General features: G+C 42.3%; 1 protein-coding gene across 28 annotated transcripts in view; it reads left to right on the forward strand.

Annotated features, from left to right (window-relative positions):
• The window catches only part of Stambpl1 (STAM binding protein-like 1), a 44968-nt gene that overhangs the window by 15288 nt on the left and 8731 nt on the right, over positions 1-20949 (forward strand). For 10 of the 28 annotated variants that reach the window (XR_015640938.1, XR_015640939.1, NR_199628.1 and 7 more), the window contains 4 exon segments: positions 9724-9811; positions 16706-16923; positions 19135-19210; positions 20209-20304. Coding sequence is in view for 18 of the 28 variants with exons in the window: in XM_087591307.1 (XP_087447433.1) it covers positions 9782-9811; positions 16706-16923; positions 19135-19210; positions 20209-20304 (420 nt within the window). In the remaining 10 variants the exon portion in view is untranslated. 28 annotated transcript variants of the gene reach the window in all.

Here is a 20949-nt window from a genome sequence, read left to right on the forward strand (position 1 = left end):
TAAGGGGAAAAATGTGAATGAGTGTCCTTTTTATGTCTCAGACACAGAGATTATGAATCGTATATTTGTGATGCTAGACTGAAGTCCCATTTCTACAGTCAATTCCGTCATTCTCGCCTGATATCCATGGCTCTGACCCTCCCAGGATTTCACTGTTAACTTTCAAAGGATAATGAATGGCTGGTATCATTGCAGGACCATGACCGAACCCTAGGCTCCTCCTTTTGCTTCCTTTCTCCATCACTGCTCCATTTTATTGCCGCTTCTAGAAGTGTTTGTTTTCCCATACATAGAATGGAGGGAAGGCTAGGGAGTGCTGGGCTGTATGTTTGTCAAGTATTACCTCACACTAAGACAACTTGGACTTTGAACTCAAATGTTCTGACTATGGGTTACAAGTCTAGGGTGGAAGCATGTGTCTGTTATCTGAGCAGGCTATCTTCACCGCAGCCTGAGGTCAAGAGCATTGATGTAGGATTCCATTAGAGAAGGAAGGTCTATATTAACAGTACCTATGTCTGTATAAAGGGCACCTACGACCACCATGGCAGCTGACTTGCTGTTGTTTGATGCGTTAAAGGAGACAAACAGTACTTCATTAGCACCTCCCCTGTAAACTCAGCTTGGCTTTTAGCCAGGAAACAATAGCGTACAACCCCTACAGGGGTCACGTATCAGATAACCTGCATATTATACGGTTACATTACAAATCATCACGGTAGTGAAATTACAGTTATGAAGTATCAGCAAAAATTATTTTGTGCTTGGAGTCACCACAACATGAGGAATTATATTAAAGTGTTGCAGCATTAGGAAGGTTGAGAACCACCACAACAGTGGGAAAGAAAGAAGAGAGAGCACACTGCGTGTTACAAACAAACGGAATTCATGGCCACATTCAGAATAGTCCTGTAGCTCAATTCACAGATGAGTGCTTGTTGTACATACCCACGCTACATTTTTAATTATTTCATGTATGGAATAGGGAGGGACTGAAGTTTGTGAGACGTTGGAAGGTTTCATAAACCCATGACAGGTTAAAAGAGTCAAGTAGTTAAAAAGAAGCCTTGCTTCTATCAGACACTTAGAGGTGAAAATGAGATATCAACAAATGGTTAATGCTTGTGTTTTACATCGGGAAGAAGTAATACACATCAAAACTGTTTAATTCAGAAATACTAAATCTTACAAACTTACTGTCATCTTCTTCACCACCACCACCACCACCACCACCACCACCACCATCATCATCATCATCATCATCATCATCATCATCATCATCATCAGTAGCAGCAGCAGCATTGCATCAACTCAGTAGTTAGGCACACTTGCTGCTCTTGCAGAGGCCCTGGCTTTGGTTTGTGTTTCTAACTGTCTATAACTCCGGTTCCAGATGATCTGACGTGCTCTACTGGCCGTGCATGTGGTGCATGTACACACGTGCAGACAAAACACTCATACACACTGACATATGTAGATCTAGCAAAGTCTCCCCCACGGCGGCGTATTCAATACTCCTCCATGGAAGTGCCTTCAGTCTTGATGGCTGGTCACCTTCATCAGCACGGTTAGCAGGTAGCGGGGGAAATAAACCCTCAACAGACGCTGCTTTTCATGTTCCTGGTCCTTCCTGTGCATTCTTTTATTTCCCCAGAGATTCCTTTTAACTTTGGGAAATGTGTTCTTCAGCAATACTCTTGGAATTTCTAAGTCTTAGCAACTTCAAGGGATTTTAACATTCAATTAGTAATTTGGCAAATTTGAGTTGTGCCTGTCTTTATTTTACCCATATTTTGGCATACATAAGATGTCGTCTGGGCCATGGCCCCTTTTCTCTTAAGAAAATAGATACGTATTTTAAATAACCAGAATATTCTGTTCTTAGAATCTTTTAAAATGAAGGGAGAGGCTGCTCCTGGCTGGCATCCCCTCCTAAATGTCTGCAGCTTTAACAGTATGGCTCAGAGGTCCTGCTTTGTGAGTCTGTCTCAGAAGGCGTGGGAGTGGCCCTCTCCCTTTATCTAAAGCAGATAAGATCATCGCAGCTCAAGGCCCAGGATACAATAATTTCCTTTCTGAGCCTCCAGTTAAAGTAAGCTGCACCTGTTCTCCTGGAAAATGAACTCTAACCCAGTGGGGACAAGAAAGGCTGTTGGTTTGGCCAATAAGAACTGAGACGTGCAGATGGCAAGAGCTGGGCTGTTCTCTCACCTGACAGCACTTCACCTGCTTATCCAGGTCACGGTGGCACTCAGGAGAAAAGGACACGACTGGGAGAGATGTCCCCAGCTCGTTCATGAGTGTGAAGTCTGTACGGAGAGTGCTCACTGTCTGGTAGATTCTTTTCTGTACTCTGGAAAACACTGCTGTTGTGGATGAAAGTGGGTCAGGATTCTGAGCTTAAGGACCTCTTCCTGAAAAAAAAAAAGTGGTTTTCGTCATTGTTTGTTTGTTTGATTTTTGTTTGGTTGGTTCTTTCTTTTCTTTTTATTGTTGTTGTATTTTTGAGACATGGTTTTCTGAGACAGGACAGGTCTGGCTGTCCTGGAACTCGTTTTATAGACCAGGCTGGCTTTGAACTCACAGAAACCCACTTGACTTTGCCTCCCAAGTGCTGGGATTAAAGGCATAGCCAAAACTGCCCAGCTCAAAAATCCATATTTTTAAGAAAAAGTAAATTGATACTGAAGAAAAAAAGCCTACAGAATTGGTCTGAGTATGTAGCTTAGTGGCAGAGTACTTGTCCCACATGTGAGGCCCTAGATTCTGAACATCCCCTGACCTTCAGAAAGCATTGGGGAGACCAGGGGAGAGGGGGAAGGGTAGAGAAAGAGGGGGAGGGGAGAAAACTTAAGACACAAAGAAGTCACAAAATAGTAGCCAGAGAGTTTCTTCTGTCCATTCTTAATCGCTCCATATTTTAAAAGAGAATCACACTGTCCTGCAGCCTTTTGGGGCCATGAGACTTGGCAACATTGAGTTGGGAATCGAATGGCAAGAGCCTGGTGCTATTGGTTGGGAGGACAGTCAACTGCTCCGAGCTGTCAGTTGGAGAAGATTCAAGGATGAAGCCACTTTTGTCATAGACCCTCTGAGTGGTTGGCTGTTCACTTTTCTTCCCGGGCTGCTATCAACTGACCGTCTGGGACAGGATTAGCTTCTTTCTGCTCATTGTGAACACAAGTACTTCTGGCACCCACGTTCCCTGGCCCTGTATGTCAGGATCAGCAGAAAGCCAAGGCTCGCTCTACCTCTGTAAAAGGTCAGTGTAAGGGGAAAATAATTGCCACTTCTAGAGGCTGTGTTAGGAAAGTGGTTTGGGATGAACACATGGCTGCAATTTAGATCTTATCAAATCTGAAGAATGTAGACTGTACTGGGAATGAGGTTAAGGAGCAGGTTGAGACTAAACCATTTCTGATGGATGTTCTCAAACGACTCTGTGTGTGAGAACAGTGCAGCCAGGCCGTTTGTGAAGGAGGTTGCAAACCTGGAGGGGCCCACTAAGGACCTTTAACAAGAAGATGTTAGAACCAAGTTTCCATCCTCCTGTGTGAGTACAGGGCTGTTTGCACTGTGCACTTGCTGGCACATTAGATCTTTGCTTCAAACAATTAATTACATTTCCGTCTTGCGTGACATGCAATACTTCTGTGCTGCCTCTGACATTCTGCTTCGGTATTTCTGATTCTCCAAATCACACTGTTTTATCTTTAGCATTTGAAGTCATCTTCAACCTGTCTTCCCTATGTTAGCTGTTAACATTTGAAGAGTTAGAACAGCCAGCCTCAAGCCAGCTCTCTTACTGAGCTAATGTTACATGGATTACTTCCTGCCATGAAGTACCACTTGCTTATCCCCTTAGAACTTAAGTTGTTTGCCTTCTCTCCTGCTGGGCAATAAATAAATAAATAAAAATGGCTTTGATTTCCTTATTAGAACTTTGCTTCTATTTCTCCTATTCTAATCTACAGATAAAACAACTAAATATTATTAGTGCCCAAGTACAGAGCCTTAGGCTCCATGGTGGCAGAGACTCTGATGGCTGGAAAAATGGGACTGGGGAACAGCATGGTTGGTAACGAGTTTGGCACTAAATGTGGAGACAGTCATGAGTGTCCCCAGCACACAGGAGAAGGCCAGATATAGAGGTGCATGATTGCTTGCAATTCTAGCAGTAGAGAGCAGAGACAGACACACCCTGGAGGCTGACTGGTCAGTGGTCTTACTGAGTCCGAGAGCATCAGTTTCAGTGAAGGACCTTGTCAAAAATCAACCAGAGAGCAATGGAAAAGGACAACCCTACACTGACCTCTGCTTTCTACACACACCTGTGTACACACACACACACACACACACACACACACATACACACACACATGAACAGGTATAGAAGCATAATACACACACACAAACACACACACAAGCACACAAGAAACTGAAAATACAATTTTCATATGGAATCTTCTAAGTTTTCAATGGTGATCACTGACTGAAATTTCACTGTAAACTACCTAATTAACTATTTATGACAACCAAAGGTAGCTTTAGGGGCTGCAGCTCACTGTAGATCACAGAGACTATACGATATTGATTCTGGAGAAGCCAGTTTTAGGGGATGTGATGCTAAGGGGAGATAGAGGAAAGACGAAGCAGACAGGTGCTGAGACTAGGGAAAGAAGGGTAGAGACAGGCTTGTGTTTTCATATTCATATGGCCATGGTCCCCAGGCTTTCCTTTGGCAGGATGCTGGTCCAGTTCCCTAAACAGTCACTCACAGCACTCAGCAAGAGAGAAATCTGCATCTAAGTTGTCTGCGTATAAGCAAACTAAGATGGTCTTTTTTTTTTCCCCTGTTCTGCCATGGCTCATCCTTATGACACATCTCACCTTTATGTGACTTCAGCTGGCAAGAGGGGGAGAGGTGAGTGTAGAAAAGAGGAAGGGAGGCCTCTAAGCCAGCATTAGCAGGCTGGCTGCCTCCCTCACAGCACCCTTCCTTGAGGAACATGTGCACAACACTGCTACCCTTTTCATATATTCTTGCTGCTAATTCAACCAATTGCAAAAGGCCAAAAAGTAAGATCGTTTTCTAGAAAGCCTCCACCCATTTTAGGAATGAGACTATCTGCCCCACCCCCATACATACACAAAAGGAATTAAATATGAGGTAATCAAGAACAATTTGGGTCACATCTTGGTAGCTGTGATAGGAATTAGCTCCATCATGATACTACATGCTGGCCACATAAATGTAAGAACAAAAGAGCGCAGACTATCAACAGCCTGGAACCCCTACAAGGTCAATGGTAGTAAGATCAGCCAGGTCCAACAGCTAGCAGACGGTCAAGGTCAGCGGCTGACGAAGCCGAAGTCAGAGATAGACATGTGTGTGTGTGTGTGTGTGTGTGTGTGCGCGCGCGCGCGTGTGTGTGCATGTGTGCATGTGTGTGCATGTGTGTGTGTGCATACATGTGTGTGTGTGTGTGTGTGTGTGTGTGTGTGTGTTAGGCAGCACATGAGCAGAGTGTGACTATCTGCCGACTGGACCAGAATGTGGACAGATGCTACCTTTTAATCAGCTAAGCCTGTGATAGGTCCCAAGTGCTAACCGATCTCAATAGAAATGACCCCAGTCTTTGTCCAGTTTCTACAATGAGTGCTACAAAGCACCCTGGACAAAACAGTTTAACTATTTCCTCTCTCGGACTCTCTCTTTGCCTCAGTCCCTCACTTTTTATTAATTTTTCTTAAGAAAATCGTTTCTGCTTTGCCTGTTCCTACGAGTTCCACATCTTTACTCTTCACCAGAGGGAGACCGCCAACCTGAGGTCCACTGTCTCAGGTTGACTTTTGGTGGCCACTGACTTTCTGCTGTCTTAAGTCCCTGGGTCATGCAAACCCAGGCCCAAGAAAAATCCCGACCATGCCCAGTCACTGCTATCATTCCTCTTCAAGGTCCAGACCTTGACCGTCTCACTTCTGTCTGAGCGCTGTAGTCTATAACTTGGTGATGTGGCCCCAGAGGTGGAAAATGTGGGTCTGAACAGCGTGCTCGGTATCTACTGATAATGACACATTCCTATCACAAAGAGAACGGCATTGTGGGATACTTACCAGCCTGCTGTGTTTGTACTGTGGACCTCTTTTATCTTATATTTGGAAAGAGTTGGTTTCTACCACTGAATTATAAACTTAAGTGTAAAAGGTCAAAGGGACTATTTTAGCTGTGTCAAACTAATTAATTCTGGTATTTTAGATATATGAACTAAGCAGTTTCTACAAACAGAAACTCATTACAAAGATTTTTCATTTGGTTCTGTACACTTACTGCTGTGTTCATCCACCCACCCTGAACATGTAAGTTTCTAAATTAGCCTGTCCATTGTCTTCTATAACCCTGAACACATACATTTCTAAATTAGCCTGTCCATTGCCTTCTATAACCCTGAACACATACATTTCTTTTTTTTTCTTTTTTTTTTCTCTGGAGCTGGGAACCGAACCCAGGGCCTTGCGTTTCCTAGGCAAGCGCTCTACCACTGAGCTAAATCCCCAACCCCCATACATTTCTAAATTAGCCTGTCCATTGCCTTCTATAACCCTGAACACATACATTTCTAAATTAGCCTGTCCATTGCCTTCTATAGAAATGTGAAGGGCTAAGGGTTCATGTTCAACCCTCTTTACAGCCTGGCTGCAGGCATGTGACCTAGGCATAACTGATGGACGATTTTATTCCCTTCTGTGGTATGGAAACTACAGACATATAGAAACCCCCCAGGCAACTGCACATAGTTTCCACAGCAACAATTCACGGCAGGAATAGAGGAAGCCGGAGATACCCTTGTTTGCGCTACAACGGAGTGGGGTAGCGTTTTTGGTCTACTGAGGCTTTTATGAGATTTGAGGTGGTGTTCCTGGAAACGCAGCCTCTAAGCCCAATTTTGCTGGCCTTCCTGGAAATATATGACCTCTCCATTGTTCTCTGAACTCAAGAGTTTGGGTCTTTTGTCTGCAACTAAGAGTCCTGCGTGGAACATTGCCAGGTATAGTTAAGTGCTGTTCTTTTCCAAGTATCTCTGCTCCTGTATGAAAAAAATCCTGGGGCTGTGTTCTAACATGCCAGTTCCTGGGCTTAGAATCTTTGTGGACAAGTTCTAGAACTCTGGGTCTTTATTAATTAATAAAAGGAATCCCAGGAGCCCTAGGCTGATCTGAACTTGATGTGTAGCTCAGAGTGGCCTTGTACAGAAATCCTAACCGTCTTGACTCCATCTCTCCACATATGATTCTTTTACAAAGCCAGACGACTGACCAGTACTTCTTTGTGCCCGTGCACTTTCCCTCACCCATGCACACTGTCCTGGCTCTCTCTTGAACTCTCTCTGTCCCCTCTTCTTTATGATGCTTGAGGCAGGGTCAGCGTCTCACATAGCCTAGGCCGCCCTTCAACTTTCTATATAGCTAAACGCAGCTGTCTTTGTGGCTGAAACTGTCTTTGAACTCCCGAATCCTACAGACCCTGCTAATGCTGAGGTTACAGACATGTGCAGCGACATCAGGCAGGGAGTCTCTTCAACTCTAACGTTTGTTCCTTTTTGGTCCGAGAACTGAGAAGTGGCTGTTCCCCTGAGTGTTGCCTGTGTTCTGCATAAACCATGGTACCAGAGCGATCAGCTCACACTGTGGCTGTAGCTCTCCAAAGCAGTTGTTTGCTTTTTTATTTTTCCTGTGCATCTTTGTCACTCAGGTGCAAAGCTCGGCAATCTACTCCAAGGTTCGATGAGGTCAAGAGAGAAAATCCAGAAGTTAAGAGACAGAGTCATTTTCTTTGAAGGGTTCTGTGGGTGGGGATGAATAATAACATGGAGAGGAATTGATCAGATTGGATCAATCACAGTGTCACACTTGAGGGAGGAGATGAGTGTCCAAAGTTATCAAAGAGGCTGGTAAGGTGTGAAGAACGTGACCTGGTTGATGGTGGAAAAGGAAGGATGTTGGTGCTCTTGGTCATATGAGATGATCAACAGGGAGATCTGGCCTCTGTGGATGAACATTGAAGCGCTGTGCAAAAGCAGATTTATTGATTGTTCACAAAGTTGTTTTATTTCTTTTCTTTGGGGGCAGGGAGTAAAAACAAGTTCCTCATACCACTGCCCCTAATCTAATCTATAGGTTTCATGAAGGAAAATATTAGGCCCCTATAACCTTAGTCCTTACTGTGTACAGTTCGCCGTGTTCAATAATGTAAGACACTCTAGGTATGCCGGGACTGTCTTGTGACCAAAGTCAGGCAAAGGCTGAAAAGCCCCTCCAGAAAACAGCAATATATATCACAGAAAACAATCCCTGTTTTCTACATTGGTTTCTCTAAGATCAGAGGACTTCTGGAGGACAACCGTTTCATTCTAATGTTTACCCTAGATATAATAATTCTGTTGGAGTGTCTGCTACATAAGGATGGAGAGAAAGTTTGACATCCACTGTTGTACAAAGGAAGGGCTAGCGATTGTTAAGATTTGAACTTGGGCATGTTCATTTAACACCTTTGAAGCCTAGCTCACTCGGTCACAAAACAAAGATCCTAATAATTTTAATGCTTATAGAATATTGGCTATGGGGTAGGAATTCTTTACAGTTCACCTACTAACCCATTTAATCCTCATTATAGCCATACTGTCGGTTCTATTGCTTCCCCATGTTTCAGATGCCTCAACAGAGTAACTCACCTGTAGTCACACAGGTGGCTGGTTTTCTAGTGCTACCACATCGATTTCTTTGAACTTAATGGCTAAAGACAGCCTATCTTCATCTCAGATTTTTGTGAGACATGGATATGAGCCTAGCTTACTTAGATGCTCTGCGTGTTATCTTAAGGCTGAAATCAAGCTGTTGACCTTGTAAGGACAGACTAGGGGATCTGTAACTTGGGTGCCGGTGGGTCATCTGTGGCTGTGGCTGTGGCTCTTTTTGATGTTCTTGTGGTTTGGGGTAGAATTAGCTTCCTTGCAGCTGCAGAACTCTTGGCATCTGGATCTCAAAACAAGCTGTTCAAAGTCTCACTTCCTCTGGTGAAGATCTCCTGGCAAGCTGCCTTTTACTTAAGACCAACTGCCTAAATGGCTTTAATATCCCTGCCACACATCTTCATCTTTGATGTATAGTGGAACATAATTGTGGAAGCGACGTTCATTTACCATGTTCCATAGGGAGGAGACCCACTAGCAGTCTTGTCTGCTCTCAAGGGGAGGGGACTCCACAAACCATGGTTCGCGATGACTGGATGCACAGAGCTGTTGGGGACATCTGCCAGATGCAACTTTAAGGCTGTTTAAACCCAGCCTGCCTCCAGGTGAAGAGTCAGTTGCCACAGCATTCTTGCTTATAACGACTCTGTTCTTCTTTTTCTGTTTTTGAAGGAAGTAAGCCTGCTTTATATATAGCCTTGCATAGGATTCTAAATGAACTAGCACACGGCAGCTCGTACACTCTGCTCATCAAGCATTAGTTCCTCGCATCCCTCCACCTTTGAAGAACAATCTCAAGCACCCATAACCACCCACGGTTTTGTATTTTCTGGAGAAGACCTCCATAGTCCCATGAGGCATTCTGGTTGTGTACCTTTGCAAAGGGTTCACCTTCATTTGAACTTGGACCCTGGGAATCGAGTCTTGTGTCCTCCTAGAGTGACCTTTGCTTTGCTCTGTGTCTTTGAAACAGATGAAGTGACTGTGAAGGAAGAGTGAGCACCTTGCTTTTGCAGGAAGGACAGGACAGCATGGAGCAGCCATTTACGGTGAATTCACTGGTAAGTCATGCCAACCCACGTTTTGCATGTAGTTGAAAAGCTCCTGAAGAAGAACGGGACACGCTGTAGAAAGACTGACTCGCTGCTACTTCAAGATGCAGAGCCTTCTGCGTGGCCCTGTCCTTCGAGGAAGTGACTGATAGAGCCACAGCTTTTGCAAGATTTAAAAATAGCCTCTTGCTCACAAATCTGTGAAGTGTTAATCTGAGAGGCTAGATCTGTGAGTGTAGAGCCTCTGGAAAATTACTAGAGGGGATTTCAGAGTGGCCGTCAGGTCTGAGTACTCCTGTCTCCTCATGCCTCAGCTTCTTTACAGATAGAAGTTGGAGGTTTGCCCTGAGTGGTAACAACTGAGAAGTCTCACATGTTCAGCACAGAGCTGTTGCTTGGACATCCACCTTAGGTGTCTGCAATCCTTAAAACGCCCGTGCTTCTCACTTTCCCTCTACAGCCTGTCAGAACTGATAGCATTCCTACCTGTGTCCTGGAAAAACAGTGTGTTGTAGAGAAAGAAACAGGACTATTTTTTTCCATTAATATATTTACTTATTCATGATACTTCCTGTTCACAGCCCTCTCCTCCCCCCTCTCCTCCCAGTCACAACCTCAAAAATCACTCCGTTCGTTATCACCACTCTCTACCTCTTCTCAGAGAAGGGGAAGCCCTCCTTGGGTACCACCCCACCTGGGGTTATCAAGGCCCAACCAGGCAGTTCAGCTAGGGGAGGGGGATCCAATGGCAGGTGACAGAATCAGAAATAGTCACTGCTTCAGTTGTTAGGGGACCCACATGAAGACCAAACTGCATATCTGCTATAAATGTGTAGGGAGCCTAGGTCCTTGCACGCTCATTGGCTGGTGATTCAATGTCTGTGATGCCCCTTGCTCTCCTGGGCCCAAGTTAGTTGACTCTGTAGGTCTACTTCTGGTGTCCTCGACTCCTCCTGGCTCACTCAGTGCTATCCATGCCCCCCCCCCCCTTAACACAAGAGTCTCCAAGCTCCAGCTGTTGTTTGCTATATGGGTCTCTGCATGTGTTTCCATCTTCTGCTGAATGAAACCTCTCAGGAGAACGTTATGGTAGGATCCTGTCACAAGACTTTGGGGTCATGTCTACTTGCTTGGTATATAGGCATACTACACAATCTCTTTGGCCCTCGTTTTTGTATGTCCTTAGCCTATCATGGTGACTTGATAAATGGAAGCTGTGAATTTTTTTCTCCCAGATGAGATTCACTCACAGTGATGTTGGCCTGAGAGCAAGTATTGTGAACGCCCTCTGTACATAAAGCATAGGCCCTGGATGTACAAAAAACCACAAAGACATAGAAGTTTCTTGTTCTATGGTTGTAGGTTGTAACAAGAATGCTTTAATCTTAAGCAAGAATGACTTTCTTAGGAACTCAATTATTCTTAGACTGCTTGAGAAAGAGGTCCTGCAGAAACCTTTGCACTTTCTGACCCAACAGTGACATTCCACTGGGGTATAAAGTTGCATGGTCTCTCTCTGTCTACCTCTGCAGAGGAAGCAGTCATTTTTATAGGTATTATGTGTTCTGCATGAAATTGCGTTGGAAGAACTAGCATTCTGTTGTACTTGTTAATGTAATAAGGAATACTTTTTATCAAGTGGGAAATTTGTATCATCATCCAAGAAGTTCCTATGCAAATGAAGTAGTAAAGACCAGTGGAACGGTGTTGGGTAATTTTCTAGTGTATCTTTGATAATCTTTTGTAATCTAATCCTCACTCTCTCTGTCTCTCTGAACTCTTGACTGAATCCAGACCCTTTTGTCTACTAAGTCCATACCCTTTCCCTGTTCTATACTTCTTTCTTTCTTTCTATCTATCTATCTATCTATCTATCTATCTATCTATCTATCTATCTACCCTGTCTGCCTGCCTGCCTGCCTGCCTTCCTTCCTTCCTTCCTTCCTTCCTTCCTTCCTTCCTCCCTCCCTCCCTGTCTGTCTTTCTCTCCTTCTTTCTTTCTTTCTTTCTTTCTTTCTTTCCTCCTCCTCCCTGCACCACCACTACCACCACCTCCTCCTCCTCCTCCTCTTCTTCCTCCTTGATGCATCTGTGGAATATTTATTCTGTTTCAGAGAATATCCTGAATCCTAGGGAATAATAGAAAATGGCTGCCCAAAGAAATTAGTAAGGGGTTAAAATCAGTTGTATAGAGGTCCTTGATTCAATGTGGAGTGTGTCCTGTCCTGATGAGATAAAGGTAAATAATTCTTATACATTGTGGGGCTTCTAGCCCTCTGAAGAAAATGTTCTGATATTTATTTATTTATTTATTTATTTATTTAATCACTGTGACAGTTATCTATGGCTGAGTGATAACTCAGTGATAACTGAGTGATTTAGTGCTGCTAAGTTTTACAGAGGAGTGTTAACTGAGGGAAAGTGGATGGGTTGCTGTAGAAATCTCATTTAGAAAAGACTGTGCATTGAAGTGCTAGACTAATAGTTCACAAACTCCCATTTTGTGTGAAATTATGTAACTATTCAGAAAACTAGAAAAACAGTACCATAAGGTGGAAGGCAGAGCAAGACTGCATGAAAGTGCCTTTCTACATCACGTAGTACTTTATTTCTTAATTGATAGAACATTTTTAAATGTATTATTAATTTTTAAAAATTCTATATATTTATACAATGCATTTTGATCATATTAACCCCCTCTCCTCCCCCTAACACTTCTCAGAATTATCACTCCTCACACAACAACTTTATGTTCTCTCTTAATTTTTTTTTTTAAAAATGACCTGTAGAATCGAATGTGTGTGCTGCCTGTAAAACTCATAGGCCTGGGGCTCTAGAGCATGATTAACTTACCAGAGCATCGCAGCTTTAAAGAAAACCAAGTCTTCCTCTCCAAGAAGCCATCAACTGTCAAGAGCTTCATAGTGAGGAGTTCAGGCTCATGAGCCTCTCCCTCCTCACTCAGGTTGGAATGTTGACTGCCTTCATGCTGCACAGCTCTTATGTAGTAAGCCAGACTTGCTCTGAATTCATGAGCACATCTGTCATGACCAGCAGACATTCTTTTGCACTTCTTTGACCTCTGACTTTTATCTCTTCCTGCCCCCTCCTCCATTATGGTCCCTGAACCGTGGAGGACACTCCTTAGACGCTTACACTCTAAACTTTGGCCAGTTGAGAGTTTCTGCATTAACTACACAAATAAACTTCTTTGATATGGTCTAAGAGCTGCTCAAATCTCTAGTTATTTAAAGGGCAGATTGATACTCTGTTTAGCAAAATAATAGTCATAAGTAAGATGAGCTCCTAACCATTGGTCCTTGGCCAGGTTTGCATTTCCTTGTGGATCAGACCTTAATTCAATGAGAAAAGTGGTTGGTTACCTCTGTAACATTCATGCCACTCTTGTACCCACAGGCATATCTTGCCATATTGATCATTATTGTAGCTCACAGGGTTCATAGCAGTAAGGCTGTTGATGACCTTTCTCCATCAGCAGCCTGAACAATACCTTACCCAGCCAAGAGGAGCTTTCTTTCTCCATGTATTATGAACAGAGTATAGTGTATTCAACAATAGGTTCTTATTATCAAGTTCTAGTGGGAAATCAAGAGTTACTTCAAGGGGCTGGGGATTTAGCTCAGTGGTAGAGCGCTTACCTAGGAAGCGCAAGGCCCTGGGTTCGGTCCCCAGCTCCGAAAAAAAAGAACCAAAAAAAAAAAAAAAAAAAGAGTTACTTCAATAGACTGTTGGGTAGGAGCTCTCCAGGACATCCCTAACAATGGCAGTAGCCTGTATTGTGTATGAGGCCTCCAGGACAACACTAATAAACAACTTGAGAGAAAGTATATATTTGACACTGGGCTTTTTATCTGACAATCTCTGCCTTCTGGGAAAAGCATTATTCCTTTAATAAGATAACTCTAATTATCTTATTTTTATGAATCTCTCTCTCTCTCTCTCTCTCTTTCTCTCTCTCTCTCTACACACACACGCACACACACACAGATAATTAGGAAATTTATAAAATAGTAGGTTTCCATTTGGCCTTTCCAAACCTCCTTCTCTGCCCCTGCTCCTTCCTGCTCCCTTCTTAAGCCATTTCCCCCACTTTCCCTCCTTTGTACCCCTGAGCCATACTATACTCTTCTGCCTTAAGATCTCTTTTAGTCCTTCCCATCCATCTATGGCTCTTTTCCCGTTTACTGGCTTCTGCACATACTCCAAGTTAAATACAAAAATCTAAAGATTTGATGCCAGGATCCACCTATGACTGAGAACATGCCAGGATCCACCTATGACTGAGAACATGCCAGGATCCACCTATGACTGAGAACATGCCAGGATCCACCTATGACTGAGAACATGCCACGTTTGTCTTTCTGGGTCTTGGTTACCTCACTCAGTGTCATGTTTCCCAATCTTGTCCATTTCCCTGAAATTTCCATAATTAATTTTTTTCCAGATGAATAAAATTCTATCCATCGTCCATTTGTTACCTGATGGCATCCAGGCTATGTCTATGTCCTAGCTATAGTGACTAGAGCAATGAACAGGGATGAGCATCGTCTCTGGAGTAGGAAAGAGAGTGGCTTGCATATATGCCAAAAGTGGTGTATCTGGGTCATACACAGTTGATCTGCCCCAGTTTGTACTGTGACCAACAGTGTGTGAGGCTTGCCTTTTCCCTGCATCTTTGCCAGCATTTGTTTTCTTTTGTCTTCTAAATCTGAGCCATTCTGAGTGGAATACAATGAAATCCTGAAGTAGTTTTGCCTGTATTTAATTCCCTAAGGAATTACAGGCTAAAGATGGTGGACACTTTCTTCTCCTAAGAACTCTCTGCTCTGTTCCATAGCATACTGATTAACTGGGTTTTATTAATATTTAATTTATTGAGTTTTTCTATATTAAAGACACTATTCCTATACCAGATATATAGCTGGCAAATACATTTCTTTTCTACTGAAATTTCATAAGCTGCCTCTTCAGTCAGTTAACAGATTCCTTTGCAGTGCAGACATTTTTTTAACTGCATGAAGTCCCACTTGTTGACTATTGATCCTATTTCCTGGATAACCAGGGTCCTATTCTGACAGTTCTTACTTCAGCCTCCCTCTCTTTCTTCTAGAAGTTTCAGAAGTACAAGGTGAAGGTCAAAATGTTATGTGTAGCCATTTATTGTGGTCACTTGGACCAGACACTTTTTTCCTCTGGGCATTCAGAAGACTGAATTTTGCTATTTCTTGAATTGCAATTGGACCTGGTGTGCCCAGCAAGTCACAGGAGAGGTACCTAGAGACCTCGTAGAGAGGAAGTCAGTCCATATCACTTCCTTGGGGAAGAAATAAAGGGAAGGAGCTTTCATGTTCATTGCAACAAGTCCGATCAAAACTAACAGCCTAGGAAGGATTACTGTCTTCAGCTTAACGGAACCTTAAAAGTTTTTTGGCTTGCACTATTTATTAAACCTTTAGAAGCAAGAGTCATTTCAGGTTCATAGTGTTCTAGTTGCCATTAAAATAAGAAGTAATCAGATAACACAAGAAAAACTCTATGAATCTCCAGTTCTACACTCTACCTGTGAGTGTCGTTGGTTCAGTTATCCACAGCCAGAATACAACTATATCTGATTTAATTTTTGCCAGAGCTTTCTACAGACTTTGTTCAAATGTTTCACCTTGGCTGTAGTTGGGCTACCTGTACCTGGTTAAGGAAGGCCATGCGAACCTGTTTTCTCGGCGGTTACCTGTTCTTGGTGTGTGAGACCATGGTCAAGTGGTCTAACACTGGAGAACTCACTAAGTTCTTCTGGGAATGATAACAGAAGCATCCCTTTCCCAGCTGCCTACAGAGATCCTGAGTTTGTAGATCTACAGTGGAGCCTGTTAGGGATTTGCATTTTTAAGAAAGGCCTGGTTGCTGCTGGTGCTGCACTCTTGAGTTAGGCAAGTCTGAACTAGGGGGAAAACAGGCTGTGGTCTGAGTGTGGTATTCATTGCCTTGGCAAGTATCCAGACTTGTTCCCACTTTATTTAACTGGCATCTTTGCATATGGAGAGCTGAATTCAAGTTGAACATAAAATATTTACTGCTGGGCCCTTAATCAATGGGAAAACTTTTGTCTGAGTCTTGCATCTCTGAAGCACGCTGCCTTCTTCTGAATAGTTAGCCTGACTATGTGTGCTCTGTGCACTTCAATACATAATGGCTTCATTAGTAAAACACAAAGATAGCAACAGAAGTGACTGTTCCCCATAATTTATTAGGATTTTCTCAATCAAGAACTAATTAATGAAGCAATTACTATTAGATAAATGTTTAAGAGACTTGGTTGTGTTTGAAAAATGAACTTAGAAGATATTCTTTTACTTGAAAGAGCTATTCTGGGACTTAACTTTTTTGGGGGGTTGTTTGTTTGATTTTGTTTTGTTTTGGGGGGTTGGCATTTCTTTTTGTTCTGTGACAATGGAGAGAGAGTCTAGAAATGGCTAATTAAACTAGATATATTATGTGATAGAATAAAATCCTAACAGTAACTTTAATGCAAACAACTTTCTGAAGAATTTCAGATGAGCCCCACTGAGACACAAATGACCTAGGATGGGTAAGGCCTACAGCTTACATGAGGATTAATGATGCTTTACCTGAAACACGTGCATACCTAGGAAATGCCATGTAAGTCTACTTTAAAACTTATGAAGAGGTCTTATGCCAACAAGGGTATATATTTTTCCCGGATGTATGCCTTTTGGGATGTGCTTGCATTGGTCATACCATTAACTCTTACTGGAAGGATTTCCTGAGGTGTTCGTATTGGGCTTTTGGAAAAAAGAATATGTGAAATAAATAGTTATGTGTATTTAAAAGATTATAATCAGAACTTTAAATGCTGTATTGCAGAAAAAGTTAGCTGCTATGCCTGACCATACAGATGTTTCTCTAAGTCCAGAGGAGCGGGTCCGTGCCCTAAGCAAGCTTGGTTGTAATATCTCCATTAATGAAGACATCACCCCACGCCGTTACTTCAGGTCCGGAGTGGAAATGGAAAGAATGGCGTCTGTGTATTTGGAAGAAGGGAACCTGGAAAATGCCTTTGTTCTTTACAACAAATTTATAACGTAAGTCATGTTCTACAGTGGTGGTTCTCAACCCATGAATCGCAACCCCTTTGGGGGTCAAATAACCCTTTCATAGGGCTCACATATCAGATATCCTGCATATTACATACTTGCACTATGATCCAGAACGGTACCAAAACTGCAGTTATGAAGTTGCAATGAAAGGAATTTTATTGTTGGGGGTCACCACAACGTAGAAACTGTATTGAGAGGTTGCATCCTTAGAAACGGTGAGAACGGTGAGAACCGCTGTTTCCATGGTCTTTAGAATGAGATCACTGGAATGCTGGTTTTGTGATATTTTGATATGGCAGCTTGCATACCCTGAGAGTTTTCATATTCAAACCAGTTTGTCCATTTTGACCCTGAGGAATGAGAGGAAGGTCTGGGAGGGGTTGAGACTTTCAACAGTCAGAGGAACCTGTCTCATTCTTCGCAACTATAGCTTCACCTCTCATGCCATTTTTCCTCCCATAGGAACACGAGCTTTCTGACAGCAGCCAGATTACTCCACTAAAGCACTCAACCTGTGCTTCTCAACCCTTCAGGGCGTCAAATGCTCATTTCACACAGGTTGCCCAAGACTATTAGAAAACACAGCTATTTTCATTATGATTCATAACAGTAGCAAACCGTTACATTATAAGGTAGCAACAAAATAATGCTATGGTTGGGGGTCACCAGGACATGATGAACGCCAATATTGGGAAGGTTGAGAACGAGTGTTCTACAGCATGCGGACTCTGCCATCAGTATTTTTAAAATTCGATTTGAGGGGTCAAGAGTAGGGAAGCAAAGGAAAGACATGATTTCTAGAGAGCATACCCCAGTCCATTTCATATAGAATCGATCAACTTGTTCTGAGAAGGTATTTGTGCTAACCGCTTTCCTTTAGTTTCTGCAAGTCTTAGCTGCCCCATGTCAGAAAGGGAAGGTATGCTCATGTTTAAGTGTCACCTAGAACCCTGTTGTCAGGTGAAATAAAATGAATTTGTCTGTGTGGTTGGAAGTGTCAGAATCACCAGCCGTATTAGATGATCTACACCCCACCACGATCTATTAAGAAAAAGCGAGTCCTTTGTTTTGTAAATCTCTACTGATCACTTATTCTGGGCCATTACAGTTCTTCATGCCAGGGATACATCATAGAATAAGGAAGAGAAACTTGTACCCCTGCAGAATTGTTAGCTTCACTTTCCCTGGGAGCAGTGCACCTGTTTTGCATGCTTTTCTCTTCACCTCTGCTGAGTCTTTTTCCTCCAGAGTGTGGTGAGAAATGACTTCCATTTAACATGTCAACTAGTCATCCTGTTGCTGTCTCTCTTAGCTATGAATCTTCAGCTATGAGCTTTTATAAACACAGGACAGTGGTGCTGACTCATGGGTAGTTGTTTGAGTCCTTTTAGGGATTAAAGAGATTTATACCCATTGTTCCAAAATCTTGCACATAACTGAGACCGTGCCCGGGGGGACAGTTCAAGTACCCAGGATCCAAGAAAGACTAGAGTATGAAGGGAGTGTGAAGAGAGTATGTGGAAATCCTGACCTTAACCCTTGTCTTAGTTTGCTTTCTGTTGCTTTGATAAAGGCCATAACGAAAAGTAACTTGAGGAGGAAAGGGTTATTATTTCAGCAGTCCAATCACAGTCCATCATGAAGGGAAGTTAAGGCAAGAACTAAGGGTGGAAATCTAGATGCAATAACTGAAATAGAAGCCATGGGGGAACCCCGCTTACTAGTTTATTCCTCATGGCTTGCTCAGCTTGGTTTCTTATACAATCTAGGACAAACTGCCTAGGAATAGCACCACCCATAGTGGACTGTACCTTCCCACATGGATCATTCATCAAGTACAAGTCCCCCAGAGTTGTCTAAAGGCCAATCCAAAGGAGGCATTTTCTCAGTTGAGCTTGTGTCAAATGAATAAAACATTAGCCAGCACAACTAAATGAATACTTTGTTTAGTGAAAGTACTTGTTTACCTAGAATAATAGTCATACTAACCCTTAGAAAGAGGGTGGGTGTAAAGACCATAGTTAAATAAAAAGTTATCGAGTGGATATTTTGTCCCAAAAAGAATGCTTGTTAGAAAGTTACTGATTTTATATATATATATATATATATATATATATATATATATATATATATATATATATATATATATATTTGCTTTTCTCACAGGATGCTAATGCGTATTGTCTCTTTCTCTAGATTATTTGTAGAAAAACTTCCCAGCCATCGAGATTACCAGCAGTGTGCAGTTCCCGAGAAGCAGGACATCATGAAGGTACACTGGACTGATTCTTCACTGTGAGATCAAATGACGCTAAGTATTCATTATTAATTCACAGCTCCCTTTCAAGCTTGCCCTGCCCTCTGGAGAGTGTAAACACAAGAACCCCATGCCATCAAACATGGCATTCTGATTCCTCCCTAAGCTATCTAATGATTATGACTGTGTGCGTTCAAAATGTGCAACTGACATTAGAAATGATGAGAGAGAGAGAGAGAGAGAGAGAGAGAGAGAGAGAGAGAGAGAGAGAACGCGCTACATCAACCTATGATGTGAAGAAGGAATTACCTTACAATTCCTCCCAGAGACTGAGAGACTGGTTGTTTCCCTGGGCTTACTTGAAGCAGCCATTAGCTGCCTTTGATTAGTCTCCGCTAAAGAGTACCGGTCTTACCAGGCTTTTGCTTCCTTTCCTCCAGAAGGGAGGGTATGATTGGACTCTCCAGTGTCCTAGGTTCTCCTGCCATTAAGAACCAATGAAGAAGTTGTTTGAGATTCTGGCTCCCTCAGCACTTTCTAGGGATGTGAATTCAGTAGATCTGAGAATAGGACTTAGAATATGAATTGTTATAAAAGTTTCCTCAGCTGCTTTTTGTATCTGACACCCTTACCCACTACGTATACCTTAATACTCCTTGTAACACCAATGTTAAGTGATTTAAATATGCAATGTGTAATTCGATTGGCCCTAACTAACTAGTAGAATGGAGATCATATATAGGAACACACACACACACACACACAGAGACACACAGAGACACAGATACACACACACACACACAGAGACACACAGAGACACAGATACACACACACACACACACACACATACACAGTTTATTTTCCTTCATTCATAAAAGCTGTATTTTGGAATCCTAGAATAGATTTATTTTTCTGAGATCCTATACATTCTAGCCATTTTGCTTTCTCTTCTGATGCTCTACAAGAGTATACTGGAAATCTCACTAATCGGTATGTGTATATGTTTTTGAAAGAAACTGAAGGAGATTGCGTTCCCAAGGACGGACGAATTGAAAACGGACCTGCTAAGGAAATATAACATAGAATACCAAGAGTATTTACAAAGTAAAGTAAGTTCAGTTGGCACGTTTATTTCTTCACTGTTTTCTGCGAACTATTTTTTTAAAATATCATTTGTGCCTGAGCTTTTGAAATGTATACATTTAAATTAAAAATTAAAGATGCGATGATGTAAAACTAATAAAACATTCATCCGGGTGTTCTGGTTAAGCATGTGCTCTAAGGATGTGGTGTCTTCATCTCCTAAAACATCTAATAAAGCAGTGCATCAGGAAATAGATTTTGTACCGTGATTTAAATAGAGCTTCCGACCATATTGCCAATGTAACCTTGAGCCAGATGGCTGATACATTTTTTTTTCAGATGAACAGAAGCAGCAGAAAGTAGAGCAGAGCATGATTTTTGATGTATATAATTAAGTAGGACTTGGAAATGGGACTCTAGTTCTTCAATAGCACAGTCGACGTTCCATCAAGATTGAACAGCTAATCACGTGCATAATCGGAGTTCCAATGGATTCTTTATTTCTGAAGTTTTATTGCATAGTGGAAGGAAACTAGAGGGCATTGAGAGGAGAGTTTAACTAGTAAAATCTATGGCATTCTCAATTCCACGATGCAAATCCTTATGGTGTGTGAGATTATTAGACATGTGTTACTTTAGATGATATTCAATAACTCTCTTAGTTCTTAATG

The sequence above is a fragment of the Rattus norvegicus genome, chromosome 1, assembly GCF_021556685.1.
Source record: "Rattus norvegicus strain SHRSP/BbbUtx chromosome 1, alternate assembly SHRSP_T2T, whole genome shotgun sequence".
Classification (NCBI taxonomy): domain Eukaryota; kingdom Metazoa; phylum Chordata; class Mammalia; order Rodentia; family Muridae; genus Rattus; species Rattus norvegicus.